This window comes from Taudactylus pleione, unplaced genomic scaffold (assembly GCF_031769625.1).
Source record: "Taudactylus pleione unplaced genomic scaffold, aTauple2 ptg001915l, whole genome shotgun sequence".
Classification (NCBI taxonomy): domain Eukaryota; kingdom Metazoa; phylum Chordata; class Amphibia; order Anura; family Myobatrachidae; genus Taudactylus; species Taudactylus pleione.
Genome location: NW_028286312.1, coordinates 372,501 through 397,267, shown reverse-complemented (window position 1 = coordinate 397,267; position 24,767 = coordinate 372,501). Strand labels below are relative to the sequence as shown.

Sequence of the window (24,767 nt, the reverse complement as noted above, 5' to 3'; positions counted from 1 at the left end):
ACACTCCAGTCCAAACCAAATAAAAAAATATTTTCTGTGTTTGTGAATTGTGTGCGCAGTAGCCGCACGTGCATCAACAAAGTAGTGCCAAGCGTGCGCCTGTGTCATAAGTAAAGGGCCGGCTGGCTTGACCGTTAAAGGGTGCTGTAACCCCCAAAGTACACTCCAAACCAAATAAAAAAATATTTTCTGTGTTTGTGAATTGTGTGCACTGTGGCTGCACGTGCATCAACAAAGGAGCAGCGCCAAGCGTGCGCCTGTATCCCATAAGTAAAGAGCCGGCTGGCTCATTTCTTAAAGGGTGGTGTAACCCACAAAGTGCACTACTCTCCAGCAAAAATCAAAAAAATATTTTCTGTGTTTGTGTGCGCCTTAGCCGCACGTATATATCAATATAACATAAATGGAGGACCAAACTTTCTCTGATAAAAATAAAATAGGGAAAGATCAAGAACCACTTCCTCCTAGTGCTGTTGCTGCTGCTGGGAGTTGTTCATCATCCCAGAGAGGAAGTAGGAACACCACTACTTTTACTAAACAACTGGCCCTCCAACAGTCCCTAGCGATGAGGATAAAGTACGACAGCAGTCATCCTGAAGCAAAACCTATAACTGAGGCCTTGACTGCTATGTTGGTGTTAGACGTGCGTCCGGTATCCGCCATTAGTGCAGTGGGATTTAGACAATTCATGGAGGTAGTGTGTCCCCGGTTCCAAATCCCGTCTAGATTCCACCTGCATCCTCAAAGCAGCAGCGACAAGCGTGCGTCTATCTGTTAAAGGGTGGTGTAACCCTCAAAGTGCGCTCCACAAACAATAAAAAAATTCTTCTTTTTTTTTCTGTCTTTGTGAATTGTGTGGGCTGTAGCCGTACTTGCATCCTCAAAGCAGCAGTGACAAGCGTGCGTCTGTCTGTTAAAGGGTGGTGTAACCCTCAAAGTGCGCTCCACAAACAATAAAAATATTCTTCCTTTTTTTTCTGTCTTTGTGAATTGTGTGGGCTGTAGCCGCACTTGCATCCTCAAAGCAGCAGCGACAAGCGTGCGTCTGTCTGTTAAAGGGTGGTGTAACCCTCAAAGTGCGCTCCACAAACAATAAAAAAATTCTTTTTTTTTCTGTCTTTGTGAATTGTGTGGGCTGTAGCCGCACTTGCATCCTTAAAGCAGCAGCAACAAGCGTGCGTCTGTCTGTTAAAGGGTGGTGTAACCCTCAAAGTGCGCTCCACAAACAATAAAAATATTCTTCTTTTTTTTTCTGTCTTTGTGAAATGTGTGGGCTGTAGCCGCACCTGCATCCTTAAAGCTGCAGCGACAAGCGTGCGTCTGTCTGTTAAAGGGTGGTGACACCCTCAAAGTGTGCTCCTCAAACAATAAAAAAATTCTTCTTTTTTTTTCTGTCTTTGTGAATTGTGTGGGCTGTAGCCGCACTTGCATCCTCAAAGCAGCAGCGACAAGCGTGCGTCTGTCTGTTAAAGGGTGGTGACACCCTCAAAGTGCGCTCCACAAACAATAAAAAAATTCTTCTTTTTTTTTCTGTCTTTGTGAATTGTGTGGGCTGTAGCCGCACCTGCATCCTTAAAGCAGCAGCGACAAGCGTGCGTCTGTCTGTTAAAGGATTACATCGGTGACAGCATCCAAGTAGGCATGTCAGACAGTCCGTAGCTGTACTGGCAGGAAAAAGAAGCAATTTGGAGGTCCCTGTACAAACTGGCTCTATTTTACCTGAGTTGCCCCCCCTCCAGTGTGTACTCCGAAAGTGTGTTTAGTGCAGCCGGGAACCTTGTCAGCGAAAGGCGTAGGAGGTTGCTTCCACAAAATGTGGAGAAGATGATGTTCATAAAATGAATTATCAACTCTTCCAGGGAGACCAGCCTCCAGAACGTACAGAGGGACCTGTGGTTGTGGATTCCAGCAGGGACGAATTAATACTCTGTGAGGATGAGGATGTACACAACACTGAAGAGGGTGAGGAATCGGTGAATGAGGAGGATGAGGACGACATCTTGCCTCCGTAGAGCCAGTTTGTGCAGGGACAGATTAATTGCCAGCTTGTTTTGTGGGGGCCCAAACGAACCAATCATTTCAGCCACAGTCGTGTGGCAGACCCTGGCGCTGAAATGTTTGGTTTGTTAAAGTGTGCATGTCCTGTTTATACAACATAAGGGTGGGTGGGAGGGCCCAAGGACAATTCCATCTTGCACCTCTTTTTTTTCTTTGCATTATGTACTGTTTGGGGCCTAGTTTTTCAAACTGCCATCCTGTCTGCCACTGCAGTGTCACTCCTAGATGGGCCACGTGTTTATGCCGCCCACTCGTGTCGCTTAGCATAGTCATCCATCTACCTCGGTGCAACCTTTTGGACATAAAAACACTATTGTGAGGTGTGAGGTGTTCAGAATAAACTGGAAATGAGTGGAAATTAAGGTTTTTGAGGTTAATAATAGCATAGGAGCAGAAAAATCAACACATTCTGTGATTTCAGCTGTTTTTATGCTTTTTTTAAAAAAAATACAGATCCAAAACACAAAACCCAGAACCCAAAACACCGAAGGGTGGTTTTGGCAAAACCAATCCAGATCCAAAACACGAAGAAAGATACAGATCCAAAACCAAAACACGAAAAGTGGCCGGTGCACACCCCTAGTATAAAGTCACAGATTAATAATAACCATAATAGGCACGAGGCTTGGCGCGGCTGCTCATATCGGAACTATGGCCCTCATTCAGAGCCGCTCGCTAGTGGCCGTACGCTCGTTCCGAGCGATGTTCGCACATCTGCGCATGCGTACGGTTTTTAGTACGCATGCGCGAACCAGTCAGTGCGGCCGAAAATCGTTTGTACGCTATATAGCGAGTGCCTGCTATTTTGAGTGACAGAATGAGGCGTATGTGGGTGGTAACAGGGGAAGGTGCTTGGAAACGGGGAAGTGGAATTCGAACGCAGGCGTGCTTAAAGGTCAAAACGGGCGTTTTAAGGGAGTGCATAATTAATACAGCAGCGTCATTGACCACGTCACTTGGTTTTTTTTAACTCAGAACTGCTCGCAAAATAGCGGTTGAAAAAACCAACCACAAGAATAGCGAGCAGTTCATACGCTGTACGATGTACTCGATTAATCAAATAAATAGCGGACATGACGTAGGATGCGAGCGGCCAGGGGGCGTTTTTATCAAATAAACGAGCGTATGTTTTGCTCGCTCGTTCAGACTTAGAGGTGTGAACAGACTGCAATTTGCGAATGGATCATTTGAATAGCCACCCCTTGTTTTTGAACGAACGACCGCAAATAGCGAACGGCTCTGAATCAGGCCCTATGTCTTTTGTCTTTTTTTTTACCCTGTCATGACATCATGATAAGGGGGCGGAGTCACCAGCATCGGGAAGTACAGCACTGCTCCAGGCGTCTCTACAAGCTGCAGTGTTCTGGGCAGCTTTGCAACAGCGATAGTAGCAGCTGGGTGCCATTCCAGATTCCAAGTGAAATGCAGAGGCTGTGAGGCCTATATCTGCTCCCTTGGCAACAACACCGCTCGCACAGCTCTAGTTACAGCCCTGTTTGTAACTTAGTGGTACACAGAAAGACAAGTAGTGCGAGCCCCACTAGTCAGTGTACCCTTACATTGTACTTCTCTCACTTTAGTGATAAGACTAAGATGTATATTTAAGGAAAAAAAGCCGCTTGGCACGGCTAAGTCTTGAAGTCCGTGGTGAGCCAAAACGGGGCTTTTTGGGGCAAATTGAGCAAAGGTATATGTGGCCACATCTGCAACTGCAAAAAAGAAAAGCGCTTTCCCTCAAGATAATCATGATACAGTATAGTGACTCAATATGTCCATAGCACTTCAACAGAGCTGTATAGGATAGATTGTAGTGGAATTTTTTTCGTTGCGTACTGTGCATCAAGTAATGGGGGCCTGTAGGGGCGCCGAGAAGGGGGGGGGAGCGGCTACAAATTACTCGGGCCCAGACTTGTTGGAGGCCAATGCTGCCCCCCTCCCTCTTACCTGTCAGCCAGAAGCCCAGCATACCCTGCTGTGTGCTGGGCTGCAGTGTGAGAGCAGGAATATTGCTAAGGCTGAGCAGCAGCAGCAGTCTCCCCTCCTCTGTGTGGGGATTACACTGATCGCGCCCTCCCTGGATTTGTGCCGGACTGAGGGGCTCACAGCGGTCCTCCCCCACAGTGAACCCCATGCCTCCCATGATTAGGCCACGCCCCGATACTCACTGCGCCTGGGCTGGCTTTCTACGACCCTGCCTGTACGATGGAAAGTGGCTCTTTATTATGAGGTGTGTATCCAAAAAGGAATATTCAGTGTAGGAAAAGATTCTCACCTCAGCATATACCATTGTAACTGGGTTTCAGACTCATTAATCTTGACCAAAGCCAGGTCACCAATTATGCAGCCTAGGCCCCTGCCTGGGGTGCAGATTACTGTCTCCATTTTTATGGATGATTTTCTGAAACATGGATAGGGGAAAGCTGGCCCCAAACCAATGTCTTGCCTAGGGCCCCATGGGGTCTTAATTAGACTCTGACCATGCATGACCTGAATTTGAACCATGCATGAGTGAGGCAACTTTTCTCAGAGACGTAGACACTCAGGAAGAACATCCTTTCATACATCCTTTCATTCAATTGTACAGAATGTGGGTGGTTTAACAATGATTTTTACCTTGAGATAAGGTTGATACATCTCTTGGCATGCTGGCTCTTCCCTTCCCTGCCCAGCTATAGGCTCCAACACTGACCCGGTGCAGAGTCCCCGGCTGTAAGTTGCTGAGGACAACTTTCTGATTGGAGAGATAACAAAATAAATATTCCCATAAAGTACAAGTGCCTTAATAAATGAAAGGGTATATTATTAATAATAATAAAATTTTTCTTATATACTGTAGTGCCGGCATTTTTAGAATTTAATATTGGGGTAAGACATAGTAAATTGGGTATTAACAGATAGACAGAGCTAAATAGAATGTAATCATCTTTTTTATCAACAATAGCAAGAAAGTCTATATCAGTGCTTCCCAAACTCGGTCCTTAAGGCACCCTAACAGTCCAGGTTTTCAGGATATCCATACTTAAGCACAAATGTCTTAATTAGTACATCATTCAGCTGGAATATACCACTTATACACATGTATGGATATCCTTAAAACCTGGACTGTTAGGGTGCCTTGAGGACCGAGTTTGGGAACCCCTGGTCTATATGAACACTGTTGTGGAATGCAGAGCATTGTGTAGCTTGGCCCTGGCAGCTAATGCCATCTGAAGCTGATGGTAGCCCATAGCAGACTATGGACTACTCCATAGCAATTTTTTTAGAAGAGGGATCCCCTGGGTCCTTCTCTGTCAGCTCCCACTGGCACATCTACAAGCCCAAAGTGATAGTGTTAGAGCGATGCATGTGATAATTTTCAATATCGCATGTGAATTGTGATAAATAGGGGCCTTTTTTTGCATATATCTTGCAACATTACATATTAAAAGTGTAGATTGCAAAACTATACCCTTTTATAAGGGGGGGACAGTGTAGGGAGGACGATTCTGATGTGCAACTTACTGCCCATTACGCTACAATGCTTATTTAGATTTACAGATACTTCAAACCCAACAGAGATGTAATGTAAGACAAAACATAAGCCACAAATACCTTGCAGTACAAATTGTGGCCTCCAGGGGATGATGTAGAGCCTTTCTATTTAAACCAGGGATAGGGAACCTCAGGCCCGGGGGCAGTATAAGGCTCCTGGAATAATTTGATCTGGCCCTCTGAGCTTTTTTCTGCTAGCCTAAACTGGCTCGACGGATGCCTATAATGGCACCCTGCAGCCAGAATCTATGCAGCAGTGCCGCCAGGAGGTGCCTTAGGATGCTTCAGACAGTCACACTCCTCAGGATGCTCCAGGCATTGCAGTAATCACTGGCGATTGTGGCCCCACCCCGTGTGACATCACACGGAGGGGGCGTGGTCTGCACCAGCCCGCGAATAATGTTATATATGTCAAAATGGCCCTAGGCAGAAAAAAAGGTTCCCCACCCCTGATTTAAACTGTGTATGTATTGCTAAATTAATTTATACACTGCACTAAGCAGGGGCGTTTCTAGAGAGGAGGGGGCCCGTGTGCAGTCTCCGACACGGGCCCCCTCCTCTCCGCCCAGCGGCCGGCAACGCACTGAGCTGTGCGCGGCCAGCTCCGGAGTTATAGAGTGTGCCCAGAGTCTATAATGAATGTACAGGTCACCGGAAAAATGACTGCAGCGGCCATTTTCCCTTTACTGTGCATGCGCAAACGACGAGAAAATGACAGCCGCGGCTATTTTCCAGTCGTTTTCCGGCGCCAAACCCCCGCGCCGACATGGGACTCCGGAGAGGTAAGTAACATTATGGGGGCCCCCCTGGACCCAGGGACTCGTGCTCCCCGCACACCCTGCACCCATTATAGATACGCTCCTGGCACTAAGTAGAAATTGTTATATAATACACAAATCTGCATATTCCATGGATGTGATAAATAAATCTAACACGTGATATGGCTCTTGAAATAAAAGGTAGAAGGTGCCCTTGAAATTAAATCCCTGTGTCTTCCATTTGATAGTTTCCATCATTTTATATCTTTAATATTTAGAATTTTAGAATCACCCCTCCAAAAAAACCTCCTGCATTGTCTTGGACAATAAAAACATCCCGCAGAGTACAAGCAAGCAGTGAAATAGTTAGGATGATTGTCTTCCAGGCTATAATTGACAGATGGCAATGATGTTGCAAAAAAATCACACAGAACATTTTGAGTTATTTAAGTGTAACTCATATGCCCGAGCCGTATGTGTGACACTACAGTAGATGACTCAGTGGTGTTACTGAATTAATCAGGAGGAAGCCAAGTTCTCTGCAAACCATCTGTTGCATTCTCCTATTCTACAGAGTCCATCAAATACCTGCCCCATAATAACAGCCTGTTATACAGTAAAAATGTACTGTACATCCATCACTTATTCAGCCGAGCATTAAAAGTACTTACAAATGTCTCCACGGCATCCAATTGCCCCTGAAAGAGAAAAGATACATGGCTCAAATACAGCTATCCAGCCGGAAAAGCTATAATATAATAACATTTATAGAGTGCATTTTAAAATGTACCAAGCCTGTTAAACAAACTCCCGCCGAGTTAGAGACATTTAAAAAATAAAAATACTTGACTCTTAATGGACACGAAGCTTATGGAGAAAGAGCGCTCTCCTCGGTGGTTAGCGCATTTAAATCTGTGTGTAAATGAGTCAAAGTGCTGCCATGCAGCGCGCACGGCTTTTTCTTACGCCTAGTTACGTTGTGCTTCATCGGCGACTTTTTACATATTTAAAACTAATTCCTGTGCGGTTAAAGTTGCAGCCCGGAATCCCCGGTACAGATTGTGTGGTGTTTAACTGTGTCCAGAGTATGAATAAGACACAAATTGAAAGAAAAAGTCACTACGTTACAAAGCTCGGCGTGGTCCGCTCGCGCCAGGCGGCTCGCGCGGCATGGCGTATTGAGGCTAGGTGTATGAGAAGACAACTGGATTTTGCAATTAGCAAATGACCCTTTACTAAGGGTCAACGTATAAACAATTTGAAAATGTTCCGTACAGTAAAAACTCGATCAGCAGTTAAAAAAAAAAATAATTAAACTTAATTCTAAAAAAAAGCCTTGAGATAACACCACTTAATTGGAAGCAATGCCACTTTCATAACTACTAATCTTTAATAATTTAGAAGCATCTTTGCAATAGTATTCACATAATTATAAAAACTTACCAAGTTCAACATATCCAATTTAAGGGGAACATCCTGAGTTAGCTGTTTCACGTGTTTACCGTTAATTACCTCAGTGTAGAAAACCTTCGAAAGAGACATTGAAAATTAAAAATGTGGCACAATCTGTTCCTTAGCAAATCATGTCATTAAAATTTCAAAATTAAAATGGTAATGATGTCAACAGCATCATTTTAACGATGTGCTGGAAAAAGTTATTAAAACCAAAGACCAACTAAAATATTTAACATTTAATAAGAATACTAAAAAAAAATACTAAAAAAAAAAAAATCGATTTGCTGGCTCACACATTACAAAGTTTAATGTAAAAAAAACAAACAAACATTGCATAGTACTTCTAAGGAAGAAAGTCAATAAAATCAACGTACTGGTGTGTGAGATTGCATTGCACCAGACATCCCAAACATGTCACCACCCCACACCTGCCTGCAACTCCATCCTTAGGTCTCTCAGCTATGGAACTGAAGATGACGTTGCCTGAATTCTTTCAACCTCTCACTTCACAACTCCTGGTTGACTCAATGCCTTCTGACTTATGGAGTGTCCACTCAACCACGCTGGTTGGTGCCTTGACCACAGTATCCAACTGTTCCTTCTCCACAGGTATTTACACTTTTGCCTTCAAGCACACCATCATTTTGTTTCTCAATACCTAGCCCATTTCTCTAATCCTATTTGCCTCATACAGTGCGTACTGCAGCACCTAGTTTACAATAAACCGATCATTTGTCTCACCTCTACTCGCAATAGACCCTGCACAAAATGGCATTCACCCAACACAACACACAGATACTACACTCACAATGGAGGTGAATATTTTCTCCTCCTGCATCTCTGTTCTGCACTCAACACTGATGGTCAACTTCAAATACTGCAAACAATCCCTTGGCCTTCATGATATTGGCCTCATTGGTTTTTATCATACTTGTCCAATGACTTCCTTTAGTGAAACCTCATCTTCCACCACCCATCTCTCTATGGGGTCTATTCATTATGTTAATTATCGGGGTCCGATAATTAACAATCCATTTCGACTCGAGCGCCAGAGCAATACATCATTGCTCCGGCACAGAGACAGCTGATCCAAAAATCATCTGTCTCCTTTCGGAGCAGTGTGACTACAGGTCACACATGCGCACAAGAGACCCCCGATGACCGGCTGAAGGAGCCGCCAGGGGTGGAGGGATCTGAAAGGATCCCTCCTCGTGACCCGGGGCACCTTCCCATAGGCAAGGAGTGGGTAGCGGCAGTACTCATCTGAAAATGGCAAATGCTCCCGCACTCAAACTTGATGAATTATGTATGGGGACAGCAGACCATTCCGCCAGAGGAAAGTAATCAGGAGATATCTGTGATACTAGTGTATGGGGACAGTGGGCCATTCCGCCAGAGGAAGGTAAGTAGGAGATATCTGTGATACTAGTGTATGGGGACAGCGGGCCATTCCGGGAGAGGAAGGTAAGCAAGAGACATCTGTGATACTAGTGTATGGGGACAGCGGCCATTCCGCCAGAGGAAGGTAAGCAGGTGATATCTGTGATACTAGTGTATGGGGATAGTGGGCCATTCCGCCAGAGGAAGGTAAGCATGTGATATCTGTGATACTAGTGTATGGGGACAGTGGGCCATTCTGCCAGAGGAAGGTAAGTAGGAGATATTATTTATTATTTATTTATTTATTAACAGTTTCTTATATAGCTCAGCATATTCCGTTGCGCTTTACAATTGGAATATTAACAGAACAAAACTGGGTAATAACAAACAGATGTATAGGTAGGAAGGCCCTGCTCGCAAGCTTACAATCTATAGGGAAATAGGCATTGATACACAAGGATAGGTGCTATATATTGCATTTTGGTCCAGCCAGAATGCACAGTTTCTTGGTTGGCTGCATGATCCAGTCACACAGGAATATCGACCAAATGTCATGAGGATGTGAGAGAAAGACGATGTGTGAGATTGTGTGTGGACTGTAAAAGGGGATGTAAATAGATATGGAAGCTATGAAGGTTATGTGGTAGGTTCTGGAATCTGATAAGCTTGCCTGAAGAGGTGAGTTTTCAGGGAACGCTTGAAGGATTGGAGACTAGAAGAAAGTCTTATTGTGCGAGGTAGGTTATTCCATAGAGTGGGTGCAGCGCGAAGAAAGTCCTGTAACCGTGAATGGGAGCAAGTAATGCATGGGGATGAGAGACGCAGATCTTGTGCTGAGCATAGAGGTCGGGTTGGGAGATATTTTGAGATGAGTGAAGAGATGTATGTTGGTGTGGTTTGGTTAATAGCCTTATGTGTAAGTGAAAGTATTTTGTATTGAATACGGTAGAAAACCGGCAACCAATGGAGGGACTGACAGAGCGGGGCAGCAGAAGAAGAACGTTTTGCAAGGAAGATAAGCCTTGCAGCTGCATTCATAATGGATTGTAATGGTGATAGCCTGTTTTTGGGAAGACCAGTAAGGAGGCTATTGCAATAGTCAATGCGGGAAATAATAAGTGCATGGATTAGAGTTTTTACAGTGTCTTGTGTGAGATATGGTCGAATTTTGGATATGTTTTTTAAATGTATGTAACATGATTTTGAGACAGATTGAATATGAGGAACAAAGGACAGTTCAGAGTCAAGGATGACACCAAGGCAGCGAGCTTGTGGGGCAGGGTGGAAGGTCGAGATATCAACAGTGATAGAGAAATCAGGTTGGTAACTGTTATTGGCCGGTGGAAATATAATTAATTCTGTTTTAGAAATATCAAGTTTCAGGTGGCGAGATGACATCCAAGATGAAATGGCAGAAAGACATTCAGTGACACGGACCGATACAGATGGAGATAAATCTGGAGAGGATAGGTAGATTTGAGTATCATCCGCATACAGATGGTACTGAAATCCAAAAGAGCGGATTAGTTTGTCAAGAGAGGTGGTATAGATTGAGAATAGTAAAGGACCTAAGACAGAGCCTTTCGGTACTCCAACTGATAGAGGTAGTGAAGAGGAGGCACAATCAGAAAAACGAACAGTAAAAGAGCGATCAGATAGGTAGGAAGAAAACCAAGAAAGAGCTGTGTCCTTAAGACCTAGGGATTGCAGTGTTTGTATGAGAAGAGAGTGGTCAACAGTGTCAAAAGCAGCAGAGAGATCTAGAAGAATTAGGAGTGAGTAATGGCAGTGACAAGATCATTTAATACCTTAGTCAGTGCTGTCTCTGTGGAGTGTTGGGAATGAAAGCCGGACTGAAGTGGGTCTAATAAGTTGTGTGAGTTAAGAAAGTGTGTGAGGCGGGTGTAGACAAGTCTCTCAAGTAGCTTGGAGGGGCATGGGAGCTGGGAGATAGGACAGTAATTTGAGAGAGTATTAGGGTCAGAATTTTGTTTTTTCAGAATGGGAGTAATCACTGCATGCTTGAATAGTGATGGATAGTTGCCAGTAGAGAGAGAGAGATTACAGATTTTAGTTAGGGTTGGGATAAGCACAGGAGACAGAGCTTTACTGATTTGTGAGGGTATAAGATCTAGAGGAGAGGTAATAGAGTAGGAGGATGAGAAGAGTGTAGATATCTGTGATACTAGTATATGGGGACAGCGGGCCATTCCGCCAGAGGAAGGTAAGCAGGAGATATCTGTGATACTAGTGTATGGGAACAGCGGGCCATTCCGCTAGAAGAAGGTAGGCAGGAGATACCTGTGATACTAGTGTATGGGGACAACGGGCCATTCCGCCATTCCACCAGATATCTGTGATACTAGTGTATGGGTACAGCTGGCCATTCCGCCAGAGGAAGGTAAGCAGGTGATATCTGTGATACTAGTGTATGGGGACAGCGGGCCATTCCGCCAGAGAAAGATAAGCAGGAGATATCTGTGATACTAATGTATGGGGACAGCGGGCCATTCCACCAGAGGAAGGTAAGTAGGAGATATCTGAGATATCTCCTGTTTTACCTTCTTGATGAATGGCCCGATAACTTAATTTTTACAATTACAGGTAAAAATGTCAATTTGCAGCTGCTTTTATAAAAATTAAGTGATGATGAATAGGCCACTATATGAGCACCCCAATGATCAGACTCAGCCCACTACTATCTGCTTACTTACGCCATCTCTTTTGGTAAATGGATATGGGCTTCAGTATCACCTGTATGTAAATTTGCCAATCCACCACTGAGCTTGATACCTCGGAAACAGCCGTGCCACCATCATTATACCAACTTTCCAAGTTTACTAGCTCAGGGCCTGATTTAGATTTGGGAAAAGAGTAAGATGTAGCAAGTAACTGATCATCTTGGTAAAACCATGCTGCACTGCAGATGGGGCAGATTCAAAAAGTGCAGAGAGATTTAGATGTGGGAGGAAGGTGTCCAAACCATACTTGCCAACATTCAGCTCCCTCCTTCCGGGAGGGAGCTGAATGCCTGCATACAGCGGGGCGCGTGACACCATGTTGGGGTGGGGCCAGGGGCCCCCTCTTCACAATGCCTAAAGTAAAGGCATTGTGTAGCAGGGGGTGGAGCCACGATTATGCGATTCAGCGCAAATCGCATCATCGGGCCCCCCCCGCTGTGGTGTTTTCTAGTACTAGTCCAGGGGGCAGACGGTAGCTGGGGGGTTGGGAGCGGCACCCGATATTCGGGAGGCTCCCAACCAAATCGGGAGGGTAGGCAAGCCTGGTCCAAACTGACATCTAACTTGCAGTGTAAAAGTTGCCCAGCATTTGTGGGCTACAGCAGTCAGTATTAACCCCACATACAATAAATAAAATGTATGTATTTGCACCCCTTGCATTGCAACATGGTTTGACCAGATACAGTTACTAGCTTTGCCTTACATTATTCCCAAATCTGAATCAGGCTCTTAGTGTCATTCTCAACTCCACGCTATATTCTTTACGGGTTGGGTATGGGAGGCCAGCAGCCGTGATACCGGCCGTCAAAACACAGACAGTGGCATGCTTAGAGTCCCGACAGGGGCTCCATAAGTATACTAACCCTCCCCCCCTTCACCCTCTAGCCCTAACTTCCTGCATCCTAACCCTCCACCCCCCCCACACACCCTAACCCTCCCCATTAGTGCCTAAAAGTAACCCCCCCCCCCCCGTCCGCAGCCTAACCCTAACCTCGCCCCTGCAGCCTAACACCCCCGGTGATGGCTACACCTAACCCTCCCCCCCCCCCCCCGCGGCCTAAAGCGAACCCGGCACGCTATACTTACTTTCGGGATGCCAGCTGCCAGGATTCTGGCGTTGCCATCTCAAGTGATGTCGGTTTTCCGGCGCCGTAAGTCTGGCCGCAAGTCGGGATTCCGGTCACAGTAAAAAGTTAAAAATGCAGAGTTACATCTACAATCCCTTCCATAACTCTGGTTCCTCCCTCTGTATAAGTCTGACCTCGCCTATAAATGCTCTCAGTCGCCCGCTGCGCTTCAGTAGTGGTCTTCTAATGTCTCAGAGTCATCCCTCTCACAGACTTATCCCAGGCATGACTGGAAGTCTTCTGATGTGCAGTTCCCCCATTAGTGGAACTCTGTCCTGTCCTTTCAGACTCTCCTCAAATCTCTTTAAGCAGTCCCTGATAATTCATTCTCTCTCTTCTGCATAACATTGTTCTTACAGCAACTCTACCTTACAGTAGCCACATACACCTTCCCCACTGACAGCTACAATTGGAATTCCGCTCTTATATACATGATGCCTTGAAGACTGTAAGATCATTTTGACACAAGAAGCATGTAACATGATGTTCTCAATGCAAAACCTTTATAATAATAAATGCCAGTAATAATCATAGTAGTAATAATAATAATGTGAATTATTAAGGGGGAAACGTAATATATACATGTGTGCAGAAAACTAGCAGGGGTGCCAAGAGGAGGGGAAAGAAAGATGTATGGACGTTTCTGGGTCATACTTGTCCGTTCTCCGGCCGCAAGGCTCCCGGCTGCCCAGAAGAGTGGGCAATACTCCCAGCCTACAACCCCCCCCGTGCGCACCCCCACACACCCTCCCACCGGCATCCACTTTCCCCTCGCAGCCACCCACTTACACAATACAAGTGGATGGTCCGGGGGGGCAATGGCACGATCTGCTCTGAATCGCATCATTGTAGCTCTGCCCCCTGCTGCACAAGGCCGGTAATCTCTGCATTATGTAGCGGGGGCGGGGCCAGTATGTCGCGATCGCGCAGTCACGCCTCCCACTCTGCCACCAAACTCATGTCACGCTCCCTGCTATGCCGAACTGGCTGGCTCCTCCCGGATTGTCGGCATGTATGTCCTGGATGGTGACTGAGAGGTGTCTGGAAGTGCTGGCAAAAATGGCCCGCCCATTGGGCGTGTTATGGGAGTGTCATGGGCGTGTCAATACAAGTGGCTGTGTTCACCGATGCACAGCTGCAGACATAGGAGACCGTGGTCAGACGGAGCAGCTGCACAAACCTCAGGGCTCAGGGCCAGACGCACATTTTAATGGTGCGACTGGTGTTGGTGAATAAAGATGCACCAATCGGTATTACAGGGTGTACGGACGCAAAAAATAAGTGGGCATCTCAGACCTTGCGTATTCGGCCACATGGATGGAAACAAGGGAAGGAGTTTGTAGCGGCATTTGCGTAAAGTCGCCAACGCAGGACCGCCAATAGACACTGCTGCTGCTGGCGCTTTTGCCTGCAACTCGGGATCAGGCTCAAAATACGTATTTTGGATATAAATTTCCATTCGGGAGCTGTCAATATAATGCTACTAGTACTCTACACTTCCTGGCAGGGAAGACAATGGAGGCGCCTGCCGCCAGGCTCCCGCTCTGAAGGGGCACCTTCTCCGTTGTCCACAACATATTCACCCCACTTAGGGCTGTAACTATGTACCCGGAGTGTACCGTCATGGCCCCCAATACATGGCTCCCCTTCCTGGCATCTGAGAAGCCACCATACACTAGTGGAGAGCTCCATGTCAGACCATCAGTTACTGCCTTCATCTATTTATAGCCTGTCTGCATGCGAATTGCTACATTATAGTGTCAGCCGCTGTGACGGGGGGCACCAAATTATAACTTGCCTCCGGGCATCTGGGATGAACTTACGCCACTGCTTCCTGGCATACAAGTTACATGCTAGGTAACGTTGCTAACATCTTATACCTAATAGACAGTCAACAAGTTTTCTTTTCCTCATTATAGATACACAGTGTTCTCTATCTTTTCATCTCTCTGTTAGCACATTCCAACTACATCCTCTTATTGATTACCCTGTCTACCCCATTGTTACTAATTAGGTGGAAATTGTCATTAAAGTGCAGGAGGACGGTCTTCCGGGACCCCAATCTCCTCTTCAGTGTCGTCTCCAGAGGATAAACTCATTTTCTGTTTCAATAAATGGCACAGATCCACCTAGCCTACCCTTCACATTCCATCTACAAGCCGCGGCTATAGCTAATGATTCCTGCACGCAAAAAGCCTTTCATCTCTCTCCCCGCCATTAGGCATTTTCTTCCCCTGCCAATTTGACACCAAGCACCTATAATTTATGATTTAATTTCTCATCAATAGATGTAATTGGTCTCTCACTTGTAGCGGATTCCAATACCTGGGGGCTGTGTACAATTAATTTTTATTGTGGCTTCCCTTGATAATTTATTAACCTTGTCTCTCATTGTTTTGTTTCATGTTTCCGTTGATCTGAGAGCCTGTACTTTATGCAGATAGGTTTTTAAATATGTTTCCCGCGAGGCCTGAAAGAGGATGAGAAAATGTGTCCTGGGGATCAGCTGTAACTATAAAACATTCCACTCTATTAGTTTGGATCGCCCAATCCTCTTCTAGGACTGATGGATGGGACTTAAAGTAGGTCACATCATTCACTTAGCTGATGATAAGTTGATAATGATTTGCAGAGTTGCAGACTATATATGGAGTCAGTACATAAAAAAGTAAATAATTGCTGTGAAAATAAAGCAACAGCTCAAATTATAGATCATGCCTTAAAGGGGCAGCCCATACTCTTTAGTACTTGTCCTCGTCCCTTACAAATATGGGGAAGGACTGACTCCCTATGATCCCTATTACCATTACACGATTGTGACATCATGACATAGCGACGCAGCCAGGGGCGTCTTTACAGAGGAGGGGGCCCGTGTGCATCCATCATCACCGGGGAAATGGCATGGCCACCGTTTTCCCGGTCATTTCTTCACAGCGCATGCACAAAACGCCGGAAAAATGTCCGCCGCTGCCATTTTCTGGCAGTTTGAGAAGCGCTCAGAGACCCGACGCAGGACGTCTGAGAGGTAAGTTTTAGATAATATGGGTGCAGGGTATGTGGTGCGGGCCCCCCCTGGTCCCGAGGACCCGTGTACCCTGCACCCATTATAGATACACCCCTGGAAGCAGCTTAGCGAGTCAGTCACTTCGCTGGGGCGCCTGGATCCTAGATACCCTACTGTCAGCAGGTAACAGTAAGCACAGGTTGATTTTCTGGGGACAGTTCCAAAACCAGTATGTGCTCTTGTGAATGCACTAGGTGGGTAAACAGAGGCAATCTGTGATGTTGCATGTTATGTACTTTCATAGAAAACACCTTTAAGATATCTGAAAACTCCTTAGTTTAGGATCAGGGGTACCGAGACCCCGGGCTTTCTAAGGGTCCAGCTGTAGAGGAGGAGATATGCCACCCTACGCGGCACGAAGTGGCAGCTCCCCTATACAATTTTTCAGTAAATGTTTCTATGAGCGGGTGTGGCCACGCCTCACTGATTTGGGCACGCCCCCTGTATCACACAGGCGGCCCTGCTCAGGATAGTGATACGAGCGCTCGCTACATTGTAGCACTTCGTATACAGATTCATACTCTGTCGCACACAGATATACAAGCGTCGCATATCAGTGCCGTCTCATGAAACGGTTTTGTCACATCTCGATGTGAATAAGACACACATTCGAGTGAAAAAAACGCAAAGGCGGGACCTGGCGTGTGAGAACGGCTGTTTGGCGCGACTGCGGCAATAGTGTATGAGGACACATCTGTATTTATCCTCCAGTATTCAACTGTTAAGGGGCCTATCTATTAGGCGACCTAAAAAAACTGAACGTCTAGTGTTCAGTCCTTCAGGTCGCCAGATGCATGAGCCCGCACTGAACGGCGTTCACTGTACGTCATTCAATGCAGGAGACCGACCTCCTATCTGTGAACATGTGGAACCTGACGATCGTCGTCAGGTTGACGAGCATGTTCCACAGATAGTCGGGGTCGGCAAGGACCCAGCGTGCACGCGCATCACTGGTCTTGCCGGTTATCCATTAGACGACTTTCCGAACGTTCCGACCAAAACCTCCTGGTTTTGGCCGCATCATTTAAAAAGTCGTCTAGTGGATAGGCCCCTTTAGATGTACTCAGTCTACTGCATGTGGTCTTTACTCTGTGTGATTAACAAGAGTGTAAATTAGTTTGTCAGAGCGAGCTGTGTACACTCCCCCAATACTATAGTTTCCAGACTGTCACCTGACTTTAACTGTATACGTGAATTTACAACGTTTTGCAGCCAAATGCTGAATGTGATTATAAAGCCACGTAACAGTTTATGACAATATTTGTTCTTCCAGTTAATTTAATTATGTCATGGAAAACCCCCCAGAAAATGTAGCAGTGACTCCCAGCTCTAGTCCCACAATGCGGGAATCCATAGTTAGGTTTTTCTATTGGGGGGTAACTAATAGCATCTTACAGCACATCCAAATAATGATTACATTGTCCCGTTATCTCACCACTTACTGTGTAGCCATTGATGTTGTGTGCGTGTTGTCTGGGCATTCGCCATTGTACGCTGAAGGCCGTACAGTTCACAGCTTCCAGGTGAATGTCTAGTGGAGGTCCCAGTCGCTCTGTTCAGAGACAAATTGACAGAATGATAAATTTACACAGGTAGCAGTACCACGACATGTTCCCTATTTCATAAAGGCAAACTGAAACTTTCGGGTCTATGTACTAAGCCTTGCAGAGAGATAAAGTGGATGGAGTTAAAGTGCCAACCAATCAGTTCCTAACTGTCATTTTTCAAACACAGCCTGTAACGTGACAGTTAGGAGCTGATTGGTTGGTACTTTATCTCCGTCCACTTTATCTCTCTCCAAAGCTTAGTACATAGACCCCTTTATAGTAAAATTAGACCAAGTATAATGTTTCCTCCTTTTCTTGGTTTGATCCAAATACAGCTGGTAGCAGAAACACATCTGGATAGCTGGCAGAATAATTACTACCCATGTATTATACTCCTGACTAGCCTGGTCTGGTTGTAAATCTCCACAATCACCGCGTAATTCAGTTCCTTGCCAGGAGCCCTGCTTAATTCAATCAAAGAATTGTTGCCAAAATTGTAACCTGCGCTCTAGGGACACTTTAGTGCAGAGCAGACGCTTCTCAGGATGTCACACACAATATGGTCTTGTTAAATATTCCAGAAGTGCAAAAAAAAACAACCCCATTCATTATATGCTTTTTGGAATTGGTTGCAATGTAATGTTATTGTCTCTTCATTGCTCTTGTTCCCGAAGTATTAAATTTTAAAGTCCAGATTAAAAGATAGGACAGTGAGAATTGCATCAAGTATACAAAGAACAGCAATTGTACTGTGAAGTCGGTCTGTGCTGAAAACTTGGTACATTTCTGTCATATATAGGTGGGGGCCAATCACAGTAAATAAATAAAGTTTAAGCCGCGAACAACCCATTGGGAAGCACTTACCACTTGTTGTACTGTATATTTTGCATAGCTCCCACCCATGCCGGTTTTCTCAGGACAGTCTTGATTTTGAAAGACCAAGCTACAGATTTGTCCCTCATTGGGCTGCCTCTAAACAGTATAATGACTAATCCTCCTACCTTGAAAATATATTAAAATAAATACTTTTTATCAGAATAAAAATCTTTGATGAGCTTATTCTCCCCACATGCAGAATTACACGTACTGTTTTAAAAATAGATACATTGGATTATTATACTACGGCAGCGATTCAATTGATTTAGCTGCGGCTACGCCTATTGGGCGCCCAACGGAACAATTCAATTGTTGTTCCGGTCGGGCATAAATAGATGCGGCTGCACACATTTCTGCTCCCCGCCTCCCAGGGTGGCGAGCTGAAATGTGCGATTAGTCAGCTGTTTGTGACCTCAAACGGGAGTTTGGGCGCCCAAAGCAGGACTACACCCAGTGCTTTTGGGAGCGCACACGTGGCACTGGTGCCCGAACAGGGCAACAAATTAGTTACTCCATCGGGCGCCGAAAAAACATACGAATCGCCCCCTATGAGTCAACATGCTGAACAAAGGCAACAAGTTTACCAGGTTTATTTACACACGTGCGCCGTCTATTACATTTTAAAGCGGACAAGTGGATGTTTTGCCCATAGCAACCGCACACCCTGCACCCATTTCTTCAATACTTACCTTTCCGGAGTCCTGTGTCAGCAGCACAAATCACCAGTAAAATGATGTGGCTACCATTTTCCCAGCGTTTTGCGAATGCACAGTAGAAAAAACGCAGGGGAACGCCATTTCCCCAAAGACCTACGCGCGAGCAGTAGACTGGCACAGCACTCACTAATGCGCTATGCAGTGCCAGATAAAGAGGAGGGGGCCAAGATGGACTTGGAGAAACTGCACACAGGCCCCCTGGTGTAAATGGAAAACGGGGTCCTGCTGTAGATATATTCAGAGGGGATACTTATTATTTTTCTGGTAACCCCCCCCCCCAAAAAAAAAACAAAAGCAAAACACAAATTAGTTTTTATGGGGGAAATACTGCATATTCTAATTGATAAATAGACCCTTATATCTGTTGTACTATATAAAATATTAATTTATATTATTATATGAATTCACATCAGTACATGTTTGATGATCTTTAATGTGCCGTGAGCAATATATTTCCTGTCTGACAGATTTCGCTGTTAAAGTTCAAGCATCTGATTTGGGGGTAGATGTCTTGCAAAACATCATCTTACCCTATACGTTGTCAAACGTACGGAGAATCCGAGGTCCAGAAAGACCTGTCTCCCACAGGAATTTCAATCGATTCTATCAGCACTTATTAATGGGTTCTTTTATAACCTTTCATGAACCGCAGTGAAGCTCTTTTTCCTAAAACCAATACTTCTGACTGTTCCATCTCTGGCTAGGGACTGTGAGAAATTAAGTCTGTCCATGAGAGAGGCACTTCTTATTAACTTTGAAGGAAAATCATAGGAGAACAGAGATTCCAAACCAACTCATCACAGAGGCAGGCATTCTCTATGGCAGACTCGTTGTAGTACAGTAATGCCTGTGCCATGGTAACTTGTGCATAGGAATTTGCACATCCACAAACAGAAAAAGAAGAAAATGGGCAGATCCCCTAAATACATGGCGGACATAAAATAGTAATAAAATAATAATAATATGACTAGATCATACATGCCTACCCTCCCGGTTTTCACGGGAGGCTCACGATTTTTCAGGTAACCCCCCCGCACCCCCGGAAGGGTAGGCATTTCTCCCGCATTCTGCCCACTTCCTAGTGAAGTTGGCAGAAAGAGAATTTCCGAGGCGATCGCGGGTCCCCGTGTAGGAGGCAGGGCTCATTTAGCCCTGCCCCCTATTTAAATGTAAGGCAATCACGGCATTTTGCTGGAAGGGGGTGGGGCTTAATGCTGTGAACCATCAGGCCACGCCCCCGTCACAGCCCACCTGCTTCTCCTAGCAAGGCTTCTCCCGGGGAGGAGAAGCCAAAGGTAGGCAACTATGGTTTAGCATTAGATTTCTTTTGACCTCTATTCACTCACTGCAGAGTGACTGATGGCCCAGTGCTCTGCTGTCATCCTGTACAGGCCCGTATTCAATTTGGAGCGAAAAGCCGTTTTCGCGTGTTTTTGGCGAAAACTTATCGCCGATGACGTCATTTTCGCCTGTTTGGGTTTCACTCCGTATTCAATTTGAAAGACTTTCCGCCTAGGCGGAAAGTCAGTGCAATGTAATAGGCGGAAAAGTTTCGCCTATGAATAGCAGCCGGAAAAAATTGCAGAATTGGGGGTTTGGGGTGCAACAAGTGCGGGAATCCCCCTGCAGCCTTCAGACAGTCCCCCAAAGGTAAACTGTGTATAAAAAAAAAAAAAAACACCCCCAAAAATTACTTTGAAGAAGTGTGCGAAAAAAAAAAAAGTTGGGGTACAAAGTTACAAACTAGCGAACTTGCCTCTGGGGGGGTCCCCAAGTTGCCCCAAGTGTTTTTTTGATTGCAGGTGCTTGCGGAAGGTGGATTTTTCATGATTTTTTCAACTTCACTTTAGCAACTTTTAAATATGCAGACCCCCATTTTCAAGTACCCCAAATTTGCTGGGATAAGTTATTTTCAGGAAAAAATACTCCTGAATACTATTCTGCACCACGTATAGAAAATCACTATTTAGCAGCTATTCAGCCAGTTTAAAAACACCAAATACCTTCAGCAAGCCAAATCGGGGGGTACCATAGAGAACCCCCATGTCAGAGCATCTTTTGGGGGGTATCAGGCTCATTTCCACAATTCTGACAGTACTTTCCACCTGTTCAAGTTTCGCCGGGTGCCATTTTCGCGTACTTTGAAATTGAATACGGGGTAAAGCAGGGATGGCGCGATACTTTTCCGCCTGCAAAACAGGCGAAGTAGGCGGAGAGTCCGGCCCGCGAAAAAGTATCGCAGCTCGGCTCAAATTAAATACGACTCATAGTCTGCACCTGCAATCAGTCTGAGTTAATAGAGTGCCTATTTGTGGTACAGTAGGTTGGTGATGCATCGCTGTGTACTTGTACAGACATGGCTCAGTTGCCCAACAATAGCCTACATCGCTGGGAGATAATGGGAGGCTGGTCTGGGTAGGACTTGACTGTAACAGCTCTTCTCTAAAAAGCTCCAAGATGCATTAAGGTACAGTCCACCTCGGCCATTGCAATATTTCTGCTAAACGGCCTTATGTATTGTGCATCTATTTTTAAGACCTCAGATTTTTAGACACTCCATTCAGAGGTGGGGAAGATGCACTTACCCATAATATTCTATACTATGCAGTATACTATGCAGAATAATATTCTTTTGCTTATTAGGACAGGATGTATCAATTTTCACATGACAATTGCCATACATTCTGCCCTTAAAGCTGGAGTGTCCTAAAAGCTAGACTTGGGAGATGATTGATTCCTTGTGGAGAGAGAACTACGTGTGCACGCACACAACACACATATATAAGATACGTGTGCATATACACACATATATGTATATACAAATATATATATATATATATTTATATAAATATATAGCATGCAAGTACAGGCGGAACTCACGGCAACTTGATAAATGAAGTCAAATACTCGTTGTTTATCTTTATTTTTTTGCTATTATATATATATATATATATATACACACACACACATACATATATATATATATATATATATACTGTAAGGAGACGGGTTATAATAGGGCATCACTACTGTAAGGGGACGGGCTATGATGGGGCATCACTACTGTAAGGGGATGGGCTATGATAGGGCATCACTACTGTAAGGGAACGGGCTATGATGGGGCATCACTACTGTAAGGGGACAGGCTATGATAGGGCATCACTACTGTAAGGGAACGGGCTATGAAGGGGCATCACTACTGTAAGGGGACGGGCTATGATAGGGCATCACTACTGTAAGGGGATGGGCTATGATAGGGCATCACTACTGTAAGGGAACGGGCTATGAAGGGGCATCACTACTGTAAGGGGACGGGCTATGATAGGGCATCACTACTGTAAGGGGACGGGCTATCACTACTGTAAGGGGACGGGCTATGATAGGGCATCACTACTGTAAGGGGACGGGCTATGATAGGGCATCACTACTGTAAGGGGACGGGCTATGATAGGGCATCACTACTGTAAGGTGACGGGCTATGATAGGGCATCACTAGGGACTGTGAGAAATTAAGTCTGTCCATGAGAGAGGCACTTCTTATTAACTTTGAAGGAAAATCATAGGAGAACAGAGATTCCAAACCAACTCATCACAGAGGCAGGCATTCTCTATGGCATTTCTCCCGCATTCTGCCCACTTCCTAGTGAAGTTGGCAGAAAGAGAATTTCCGAGGCGATCGCGGGTCCCCGTGTAGGAGGCAGGGCTCATTTAGCCCTGCCCCCTATTTAAATGTAAGGCAATCACGGCATTTTGCTGGAAGGGGGTGGGGCTTAATGCTGTGAACCATCAGGCCACGCCCCCGTCACAGCCCACCTGCTTCTCCTAGCAAGGCTTCTCCCGGGGAGGAGAAGCCAAAGGTAGGCAACTATGGTTTAGCATTAGATTTCTTTTGACCTCTATTCACTCACTGCAGAGTGACTGATGGCCCAGTGCTCTGCTGTCATCCTGTACAGGCCCGTATTCAATTTGGAGCGAAAAGCCGTTTTCGCGTGTTTTTGGCGAAAACTTATCGCCGATGACGTCATTTTCGCCTGTTTGGGTTTCACTCCGTATTCAATTTGAAAGACTTTCCGCCTAGGCGGAAAGTCAGTGCAATGTAATAGGCGGAAAAGTTTCGCCTATGAATAGCAGCCGGAAAAAATTGCAGAATTGGGGGTTTGGGGTGCAACAAGTGCGGGAATCCCCCTGCAGCCTTCAGACAGTCCCCCAAAGGTAAACTGTGTATAAAAAAAAAAAAAAAAACACCCCCAAAAATTACTTTGAAGAAGTGTGCGAAAAAAAAAAAAGTTGGGGTACAAAGTTACAAACTAGCGAACTTGCCTCTGGGGGGGTCCCCAAGTTGCCCCAAGTGTTTTTTTGATTGCAGGTGCTTGCGGAAGGTGGATTTTTCATGATTTTTTCAACTTCACTTTAGCAACTTTTAAATATGCAGACCCCCATTTTCAAGTACCCCAAATTTGCTGGGATAAGTTATTTTCAGGAAAAAATACTCCTGAATACTATTCTGCACCACGTATAGAAAATCACTATTTAGCAGCTATTCAGCCAGTTTAAAAACACCAAATACCTTCAGCAAGCCAAATCGGGGGGTACCATAGAGAACCCCCATGTCAGAGCATCTTTTGGGGGGTATCAGGCTCATTTCCACAATTCTGACAGTACTTTCCACCTGTTCAAGTTTCGCCGGGTGCCATTTTCGCGTACTTTGAAATTGAATACGGGGTAAAGCAGGGATGGCGCGATACTTTTCCGCCTGCAAAACAGGCGAAGTAGGCGGAGAGTCCGGCCCGCGAAAAAGTATCGCAGCTCGGCTCAAATTAAATACGACTCATAGTCTGCACCTGCAATCAGTCTGAGTTAATAGAGTGCCTATTTGTGGTACAGTAGGTTGGTGATGCATCGCTGTGTACTTGTACAGACATGGCTCAGTTGCCCAACAATAGCCTACATCGCTGGGAGATAATGGGAGGCTGGTCTGGGTAGGACTTGACTGTAACAGCTCTTCTCTAAAAAGCTCCAAGATGCATTAAGGTACAGTCCACCTCGGCCATTGCAATATTTCTGCTAAACGGCCTTATGTATTGTGCATCTATTTTTAAGACCTCAGATTTTTAGACACTCCATTCAGAGGTGGGGAAGATGCACTTACCCATAATATTCTATACTATGCAGTATACTATGCAGAATAATATTCTTTTGCTTATTAGGACAGGATGTATCAATTTTCACATGACAATTGCCATACATTCTGCCCTTAAAGCTGGAGTGTCCTAAAAGCTAGACTTGGGAGATGATTGATTCCTTGTGGAGAGAGAACTACGTGTGCACGCACACAACACACATATATAAGATACGTGTGCATATACACACATATATGTATATACAAATATATATATATATATATTTATATAAATATATAGCATGCAAGTACAGGCGGAACTCACGGCAACTTGATAAATGAAGTCACATACTCGTTGTTTATCTTTATTTTTTTGCTATTATATATATATATAT

The 24,767-nt window shown here is 45.1% G+C and overlaps 1 protein-coding gene across 1 annotated transcript in view; it reads right to left on the bottom strand.

The window, feature by feature from the left end:
• EGFLAM (EGF like, fibronectin type III and laminin G domains) overlaps positions 1 to 24,767 on the bottom strand; it is a 212,585-nt gene that overhangs the window by 113,763 nt on the left and 74,055 nt on the right. The window contains exons 2-5 of the mRNA XM_088465218.1: positions 17,557 to 17,666; positions 7,791 to 7,874; positions 7,019 to 7,045; positions 4,672 to 4,789 (exon numbers count right to left, since the gene is read on the bottom strand). Coding sequence (XP_088321344.1) covers positions 4,672 to 4,789; positions 7,019 to 7,045; positions 7,791 to 7,874; positions 17,557 to 17,666 — 339 coding nt within the window. The remainder of the gene's footprint in view (positions 1 to 4,671; positions 4,790 to 7,018; positions 7,046 to 7,790; positions 7,875 to 17,556; positions 17,667 to 24,767) is intronic.